The sequence below is a fragment of the Dipteris shenzhenensis genome, chromosome 5 (genome assembly GCF_047967505.1).
Source record: "Dipteris shenzhenensis isolate YYH24624 ecotype China chromosome 5, Dip_SZ_1.0, whole genome shotgun sequence".
Taxonomy (NCBI): Eukaryota; Viridiplantae; Streptophyta; class Polypodiopsida; order Gleicheniales; family Dipteridaceae; genus Dipteris; species Dipteris shenzhenensis.
Genome location: NC_141600.1, coordinates 8,720,594 through 8,730,365, shown reverse-complemented (window position 1 = coordinate 8,730,365; position 9,772 = coordinate 8,720,594). Strand labels below are relative to the sequence as shown.

Here is a 9,772-nt window from a genome sequence, read left to right as displayed (position 1 = left end):
TACACACTAATAGACTCAAAAGACTCCTAACTCAGAGAAGACGCAAGACTCATGACTCGATTCAACTAAGGACCCTAAAGACCAACAAGCATAGAGCTTGTACTACAATAGGAGAAGCAACTGAGAGTCTGTTCTCATGAAGACTAGTGTATCCATGCACAATCCAAGCCCGTGGGCCAAAAAGACCGCCTTTCATTCGAGTAAAAAGGAGCCATTGAAGGATGATTGAGCCACATTAAGCCTACATGCCAAGTGGATGCAATGCACCACCAAGTGGTTAGAACGATGTCTAACTTCATCGATTATCACCCCCCATGAGGATCTAGCTGTTTTAGCGCGCACACACACGCATATGCATGGCAGATTTTTTTGTTGGGTCTCTCTTGGCTTGTGTTTCTTGTGGTGCATAATGTTGCACTATAGGTATGAAATTTTGAAAAATGTAGATCCATAATGTAGTGCCATTATTGAGAGTGTCTCTGTCTAGATTTGGGTGTTTCCTTACTAATTCAATGCAGGCCATGGGCGCTGTGCTCTCATTGGTGGCCAAATTTTGTATTGGTCCTTTTTGGGGGATTGACCACCCTGTTAATACAAGTCTATATCTTATTATATTCACTAATATTTAATCAAGAGGGTTCTATCTCAATGTGTGGTCGTGGGGTCGAATGTATTCTAATTGACGTAGATTTACCTCGAGGCATCTTTTTGTACGCAACAACAAGAATGATTTCCTGCATTGCAGTTTCTTCGCCCACCTTTGCCTCTTGTTTCTCCCAGCATCAGCTCCCTCTTGATCGCAGAATACGAATCAGTTGCTCTCAGTCCCGCCTCCTTCCACTTTCCGTTCATGTTTTGGCTCTCGGAAAGCAGAGCTCCGGTCCCAGTAGGAGGCCATGCGCTTCTGACACTGTCAGCTCCGTTATTGAAGATGAATGGTTGCAGAAGCTCCCGGAGAAGAAGAAGCCTCTTTATTCTCACAGTCTGCCCTGCATCGAGGCTTGGTTGAAGAGCTTGGGTTTTTATCAAATCAAGGAGGACCGCGCTGTTTGGCTAATTGAGCGATCTGACTGGCACGCTCGGTTGTCCCTCGACATTACTGACCTGTTCATCAGGTGCTAGTCTGCAGTCCTTAAAGGGGATACATTGAAATTTGGCCGGCAGGGTATGGCTAATACGTATGGGTGGAAGTAAAAGCAGTAAAAAAGTATTGTTGGACGCTTTCAACAACCCTTCTACAATTGACTTAATCCTTTTGTATCTCATACACTTAACCACGTTCAGGACTTGTCTAGCTTCTCTCGATTTTTTAAATGTGGTTTTCTCAAGAAGTAAAGACATTCACAAAATCTGTGACTTTCCTTGTTTGATTCCTCAATAATTACTGAAGATGCAGGTGCATTCTTGATTTCATCCAGTACAAAGATTGCATTACTTTTATTAAACTTGCAACGAAGGAGCCGAAAACTTCTAGACAGTTTTATGAATTGTGTGGTTCAATTTATATTATAGAACATTAGTTATTGAAACTAGCGCAAGCGGCATGTTGTCTGGAAGCAACTTAAAATATACCTTATTGTTAATCATTTTTAAATTGTAGTTAATGCGTTGATTCCTGAATCATGGTTTTTCTTTTGTTCTGCAGGTACTTAAAAAGTGGGCCTGGTAATTTCGAAAAGGATGTTGAAAGGAAATTCAGTTATGCTTTAAGTAGGGAAGATCTTGAAAATGCCATTCTTGGTGGTCCTTGAATGTTTCATATTGTATGGGAGCTCGTTTCTCAGGAAGTTATTATAGTAACAATGTTCAATGCAATGCGTGATTGCTGCTCTAGGCTTGTCCAAGTATATGGCGTGCCATAGTTTCATCTTGCTGCTGCAACGGGAAAACCTATCTATCATATTCTGATGAATTGACTGACCTGCACCCACCCCCTACCCTTCTACCGTGTTGTGTCATCATTTCTTGTACTGTAGGCAGGTGGGCCATTGGAACTTCAGCTTTATAGCTAGTCGACTGGATTTTATATTAGGATTGTTTGCACTTGCGCAAGCAAGAATGCCTACCAATTCATATATGAGGTTTTCAAGACTTGCAACATGCTTTTCTGCCTTCTTTGTGGATCCTTTTTCTGGAGTCTGCTGCTCAGGATTTGAATCATGTATTTGTAGTGAGATATTTTAGATGCAGCTTCTCTCTGTCTTTTGATATTTTAGAGTGCTCCAAACCCTATGAGTTGTCAGCAAGGGAGAAAATATAATGGGCCATTGGAACTTCAGCTTTATAGCTAGTCGACGGGATTTTATATTAAGAAGGTCTGCACTTGCACAAGCAAGAATGCCTACCAATTCATATATGAGGTTTGCAAGACTTGCAACATGCCTTTCTGCATTCTTTGTGGATCCTTTTCGGGAGTCTGCTACTCAAGATTTGAATCATGTACTAGTAGTGGGCTATTTTAGATGCAGGTTCTCTCCATCTTTTGATATCTAGGAATGCTCCAAACTCTATGAGTTGTGAGCAAGGATGGTTTTGAAGAGAAACTATCATGGGTAATCTTTAAAAATCTGTGCTGTGTGGTGAACTCTCATACAGTAATAGCATAATTCTGGGATTCTCATGGTGTATTTTTGGATATTCATCTTTTGCTCATTTTCCGCATTTCCCCCCCTTTATTCTCAGATAAATGATAGCCTTTAGACGTTCATTCCCAATTGCAATCTGCACTCCTCAAACTCATAAACTGGTTAAGAGAATCGTTCATTTGGATGCCACAAAGCGTGGCTTTTGTCTTCCCCCAACTGCTGGGGAGTACATTGGGTAATGCAGGTTGCTAGTCTAATTATTTGTCTTCTTTTTTTTCCTAAAAGAAAATGTCTCCAGACTCTCCACACTTTCAGTTTTTAAAGGGACGTGTGAATTTTTGCACTACATCCATGGCTGTCCAACCGCCCGTACATTTATTAAATTAGAGGTTTCCACAAGCCAGCATGCATTTCTTTGAATGTAGCTTAGTCATTCACACATTCTTACACAAAAATCGAACTAGTTGACATATGCTATGATAGCCATACAATCATGTGATAGGATGAGTGATAGTACTAGGTAAAGTCCTGAAAGGCAAAAGAAACAGTCACAGGAACAAAGGAAGAGAGTGAGAGGGTTGATTTGTTATTACCTTTAGCAGATTTTTCAGGATGATCTTGCTCACATTCCCAGATAGATCTTGATATATACACGAATTTGTCTTGAACTGTTGTATCTTTCAAAACCCAGATGGCAGCTTATGCTTGGCTGCCCTTGCAACCATAGGATATTTGTCCTGAAAATTACCAAGTCACGTTTGGTTGTTGCAAGGTCATGAAGCACAAAGCTTTCCACAAGACCCAGATAAGGGACTCCAACAGATCAGGATGCTGATGTGTAATGCTCTCTGGCTGCTGCAAGTGAGGAAATCAGTGTAAAATTTGTCCTGAAGGATCCCATCTCTACCTCCCATATCTGCTCCAAAACGTAGAGGATGTGACCTTGGTTGCAGCTTTGATAAAACTTACACTTTCTTGTCATGTGTGGTTTTGAAAAAAGACATATGGGATACACCATGTATGTGGAAGTAGGAGGCAGCTCCAAAGATTTTCACTTCTGAACTCAAGATCCAGAAAGAGATTGAGACTGCGATTTCTGATACCTACCTCCGACTTAGATTGGGATTGAGATTGTGATTGAGATACTGAAGGTAGGGCTCGGGATGATTGGGTGGAACTTTCTTCCTAGGCGAAAATTCTCCTTTGTAAAGGATTTCCTTTGAACAAAGATACTCTGTCCTCTTCAATTTGAATTATTTTTTTTGTGTGAGATCTCGAATTCAGTGACTTGGCATGTCTCAAGTGGTATCAGAGTGAGGTTTCGACTTTGGGAGGATGCTTGATTCTTGAGACAAATATCAAAATTTGGAAAAAAGCACCGAAATTCAATTTGGATTTCGGGACAGGTACAACTTCAAGACAGCTTTGTCTTCTAGGGATAGTATGAATTTTGAAATTCGATTTTCGAGAATTTGGAAACGACAGGAGTTGAAAAGATGGAAGATTCAGAGATCTTGATTATGGAATTGCTTGAACAGCAGTCACAGGCTCTTAAGGTATTACAGGAGGAGAATGAAAGACTTAACAAGCAACTAAATGATTTTGGAGCTCCAGTAAAGAAAGTTGCAAATCGCAATACTGTGGCTAGGAAGCAGCCAGATTCAAGGAGAGTGGAACTAGATTCAGAAAGAGTGAATCCAGAATTTTAGGATTTGTGGGAAGGAAATGACAGAAGAGGTGAAGAAGAAGATGACTAGGAAAACCTTAACTAACATTTTGAATGTCATAGGCAGTGTACATTGACTCGCAGCCCATCACAGGTTCAAACTCCTATGCGGGAAATATTTGCACCAAGAGACAAGGACGTGGAGATACCAGTCAATTACTGCAGGTATACCTTTGGCAGAGGTAGAAAACACAATATTTGGGATGCAGAGGTTCCGGCAGATGCAACCTTGAAGCAGGTTTTTAAAAGAGCTAAGCTTTCTAAATTCGTTGGAGTCAGGAAGACAGTGGAAGACATCGAGGCCTGGATCGAGGAGTTAGAAGGTTATTTTGCCTTGCAGGAGTTTGATGACAGTGGAAAGGCCAAAGTTTTAATTTTATAGCTCAAGGGACCCGCTAAGTTCTGGTGGAAGAAGATTGTTGCAAGTACTATGGAGCCAATCACATGGGATCTGTTCAAAAAGAGAGCAAAAGTTTTTTGAATTGAAACAAAGAGCAATGACAGTTGAGCAGTATCGCGATAAGTTCTTGCAACTTCAAACTGCCCCAAAGTTTGAGGAAACTTTATTGACCAGCAAGTTTGTTGAGTGTTTGCATCCTAATATTTGTTTCTTGGTAAAAGGTGGGTCACCAAAAAGTTTCATGGATGCTATATGAAAAGCTGAAAACTATGAAGAGATGCATACTCTTTGGAAGAATAGGAATAAAAATTTACAAAGGAAACAAGTCGGGAGAAGGCAAGGGGCAGGGCTCCACAGGACAACCTGCACCACACAATACTAGTTGGCAGCCTCAAAATAAAAATAATTTTGCACAAAATCAAAATTCTCGTGGGGTTGCAAATCAACCTCTAAATCATCCACACCACGGCGAGAAGAACAAAGAAAAGGTCTTGCAGCAAAGAGTGGACCTGAAAAACTTGGCTGGAGGACGTTAGATGCTGATTTCTTGGAGCGGGCCAAAAGGATTGGGCTGTGTTACCAATGTGGGCAACAAGGCCACGGGACGTTTGAATGTACCAATAAGACCATTCATCCAAAACTCCAGGTTAAGGCTATGATGATCGAAGACTATGCATAAGGTACATCTTCATGTTCATCTATGTATGTTTTTTATGCCATAGCCCATATGCAAGCTTCTGTGATATAGGTGAGAGGAATGATCAATGGGAAGGATTATGAATTTTTTATCGATCTCGGAAATAGCCATTGTTTCTTGTCCCCTCGAGTTGTGAAAGATTTGAATTTGACTATTGTTGGGGGTTTCCTCAAAAGACTAGTGGAAATCGAAGTGGCAAAAGAAAATTCATGAGTGGAGTGATAGAGTGTCAGTTTTTAATTGGGAGAGGTTGTGAGTGAAGATGAATTTCAGATCCTCGATATTGAAAAGTATGATGTCATTATTGGCATGGATTGGCTTCCAAAGTTCGGGCTCTAATTGACTATGGAAACCGAATCATCAAATTTAAAGATAGGGAGGATGTGGAGAGGGACGTATGTGGAGAAGAAATCACTTGTGCCATAGAAGAAATTTCAGCAATGCAACTTAAGACAGTAGCTAGGAAAGGCGCCCAATTATATTTTGTGATTTCAAGAATTTAGAAGAATCCCTTCCCAATGAAGAAGAAGATAGACCACGGTATGTGAAGCTTCTAGAAGAGTATAAGGATGGCTTTCCAAACGAACTTCCAGGCATGCCTCCTCCTAGACCTCTTGATCATGCCATATAGCTCATACCAAGAGCAGTACCTTATGTCAAATCTCCCTATAGATGCACACGGTAGGAATATACAGAGTGAAAGCTCTAGTTAGAGAACCTGCAATTTATTAGACCCGGTCTGTCTGCTTAGGGTGCTCTTGTCTTATTTCAGGAAAAAGAAAGATGGAACATGTTGTCTGTGCGTAGATTATAGAGGATTGAATAAGCAAACTATCAAGAACAAATATCCCCTTCCCTAGATAGATGAGCTCTTATAGCAATTATCTAGGGCGAGAGCCTTTTCTAAATCGATCTTAGATCTGCTTATCACCTAACTCAAATCAAAGAAGAGGAGATGTTTAAGACTACATTGAGGACTCGGTATGGGCATTACAAGTGTACAATCCTACCTTTTGGTTTGACTAATGCTTCTGCCACATTCATGTGCTTAATGAATAATATTTTCCATGAGTATCTACACAAAGTTGTTCTTATTTTTTTAGATGATATCTTAATCTACTCCAAGACTAACGTAGAACATGAGATTCATCTTAAGAAAGTTTTAGAGAACCTACGAGAGAATTCATTATATGGAAAATTCAGTAAATGCTTCTTTGCATGGGAGTTGAGTGAGTATTTGGGTCGTATTATTTCTAAAGACAAAGTGCATATTGATCCCAAGAAAGCTAAAACAATTGTTGAGTGGCCAATTCCAAAGAATGTAAAGCAGGTTCGAAGTTTTCTTGGCCTAGCCAGTTATGAAAGGCGCCATATAAAGGCCTTTGCCAAGATTGCTTCAGCTCTCACGGACTTAACTTGACAAATGCCAAAAAGCTAATGCATAAAGTGATTGAGAATTGTATTTTAAAAATTTCGGAGATTCGGAATCCCTTCACAGTAACTTGCGATGCGGCATTTTATCCCATGAGGGGAGGGTCATTGCGTATGAGTCCAGAAAGTTTAGAGATCATGAGAAGAAGTATCCTACTCACGATCACGAGTTTGCAGCTATGGTTCATGCGTTGAAGCATTGGCTACACTTTCTTTTGGGTCCTAACTTTGAGCTATGGACTATGATCTGAAGTATTTATCTACTTGACTGCAATTAAACAATTGTCAAAGGAAATGGATGGAACTCCTTTGTGAGTATGATTTTGTTCCCCTAGCTACTAATTAGTAGTGACAGTAGGCGAATAGGGATGCAAGCCAAATGGATCACACTTGTCACCGACACTATTTGGGCTCTATATTGATGAAATCAAGACTTTCATTGAGGTGGGTTACGTTCAATGCCAAACTGGTTCAACCTACATCTGTCCTTATTTATTCAAGGCTCAAATACAATCTCATAGTCATCATCATGTGAAATTTTCACAAGCATACTGAGCCTCTTTTTTCTCATACTGCACGTTAGGGGGACCATGATAGCCTTTGGAAGGCCTCTTTTTCTTTTTCATTTTTTTGATGCAACACCTTTTTTTGACTGATTTTTACCATCTGAAGTCTTGTAGGGCTGTGCATATACTTGCTATTTGTAGGAAACATGTATCAGGATCAGGTTGACAAAGTATGCCCAAGCACTTTGAGCATGGAGCTGAAAGTCCTTCCTTGGGATCTAGGTGGTGACATTCAGGAAGAAGCTTAGTGAGCTTGCCACAGAGCTCATGTCTTTGAAGAGATATGCCTTGTGACTTTTGTTACAAAACAATGTGTAGGGTAACCCACCATGTAAAGAGTGAGGGTTTTATCTTTGCAACAGTTCCCGGGATGCCTTGACGAAGGCTAGATCTGCTCATACACTCTTGTTTAAGGGGAAGACAATGGCACAACAGTCCACATCTCGATGGACATCAAGAGTTGAGAGTGGGATGGTGTTACCTAACCAGTAGAAGGTGTTGCCAACACCAACATGCCTTCATCCAACTTAGTTCTCCACTAATATGCAAGCAAGTTATATGGCTTGGACATTTGACCCATAAATACGACTACTTAGGGCACCCTGGGAATTTTGTTTGGACCACAAATCCACAAGATCAGTAATTTCTTACACAAAGGAAAATCATTAGAGTTGAGCCTCAAAAAGGAAATTCATGTCTAACATCCCTAAAAACTACTTTATATAGATCACAGACAATCAAAGTGAAGGTTATCTCAGACGACTAGACAAAGGTATACATACAAAATCAGTCCCATTACTTCCTCTACTTCTAGCTGGAAGGCGAATATGGTAGCCCTGACATAGGATGCACATAACCGATTGGGGATCAATCAAATGCAGTGCAAGAAGCATGCCATATATGAGAGTGTCATGGATGGGACCCCAAAATATTACCCATCGGTGGCCCTCAAGAAATTGATGACATCATTGGTCTGACATCTATCAAGTGGCTTCTTACACAACATGATACTGATTTTGATGACACCCGTTGAAGAGACTTTTATTTAAGCCTTTGGAATTCACTTCTTTGCAATCATCCCATTGTAAGTTCAACTAGGCCTTTAAGGTCAATCTTGCCAGGTGCATCATAAGGCAAAGGTCCAAAGGAATGTAATTACTAGAATAGCTAGAACCCTAGGGGTGGAGCATTTGCTTTTGTCAAGGGCATCTGTTGGCGAAGAGTGAGTGAGAGAGGAGTTCTTTGGCCGTCTACCTAGTCCTCCTTGGAGAGAGAGAGAGAGAGAGAGAGAGAGAGAGAGAGAGAGAGAGAGAGAGAGAGAGCAAACCTCACATGGCCCAAACCGAATTGTCCCTTGTGGATTCGAGAGCAGTAGAGCTGACTTAGAGCTCTATAGAAAGCTACATGCGAATATTGTAGCGAACAAGACAAGTGCCTTAACCCACAAATTTGGTAAACTTAAACATTCGTTTGACTTTAGGAATGCCAAAATATTCCAAGGGATATAATAATACTTCCCCATTTTGGATCCCTTAGCCCAAAAACCCACTTAAAATCTCATACTACAACCATTAATGAGATAGTAATGAATGCAAACAACAATGAGGGTACCAGGACAAACTTGCTTAATTGTCTTTCTTAGGTGAAGCTTTCCCATTGGACCATCATTCAAGCCAGCAATTGTGGAAGGAATGGTCAAAAGTTTCCTAATCATCCTTGCAAACACCTCCCTAAATCCCAATGAGTCAATATGTTTTAGATTAAATCCCATTTGATTCAGTCATTGCCATTATCAAACCAAACCCAAACGTAAGGCCTTATTATATTCTTTCACAGCATAGTTAATGGTTGTGGAAACATTCAAAATATTTTCAAGAAAGGCCTTTCCTTTCACAAGACTATTCTGCTCCCTATCAACCAAACTTATACACACATCATGAATATTCATAGAGAAAGCCTTGCCTTGGCCATGACCTTGTAGGATATTACCAAGATATTAATAGGCCACCAATCATTGACCACCATTTTATTAGGCAAAATGTCTTTATTAACTTTTCATTCACATCTTCAAACAAGACACTAATCGAACCTATAGAAGTGTAGAATGTCCCATTGAACTCTTCTAGGCTAGGACACTTCTAAGTTCCAATTCATATCAACGCTTTTATCTAAATCTATTTGCAAATCCAACCTATAGAAGTGTAGAATGCTCATGAATCCAACCTATAGAATTGTAGAATGTCCCATTGAGCTCATGAAGGCTAGGATACTTCTAAATTTTGATTCACATCAATGCTTTTACCTAAATCTATTTGCAAAATTTGTGATCTAAAATGAAAAGGACAACTGATGCATAGTCTAACTTAC

The 9,772-nt window shown here is 40.2% G+C and overlaps 1 protein-coding gene across 1 annotated transcript; it reads left to right on the top strand.

Moving 5' to 3' along the window:
- The first annotated feature begins 648 nt into the window (after positions 1-648).
- On the top strand, positions 649-2,511 carry LOC147901583 (tRNA dimethylallyltransferase). The gene is made up of 2 exons (XM_087374930.1): positions 649-1,115; positions 1,646-2,511. Exons 1-2 carry the CDS (start codon positions 649-651, stop codon positions 1,749-1,751), a joined length of 573 nt encoding a protein of 190 aa, XP_087231056.1. The 3' UTR covers positions 1,752-2,511.
- The last annotated feature ends 7,261 nt before the right edge of the window (positions 2,512-9,772 follow it).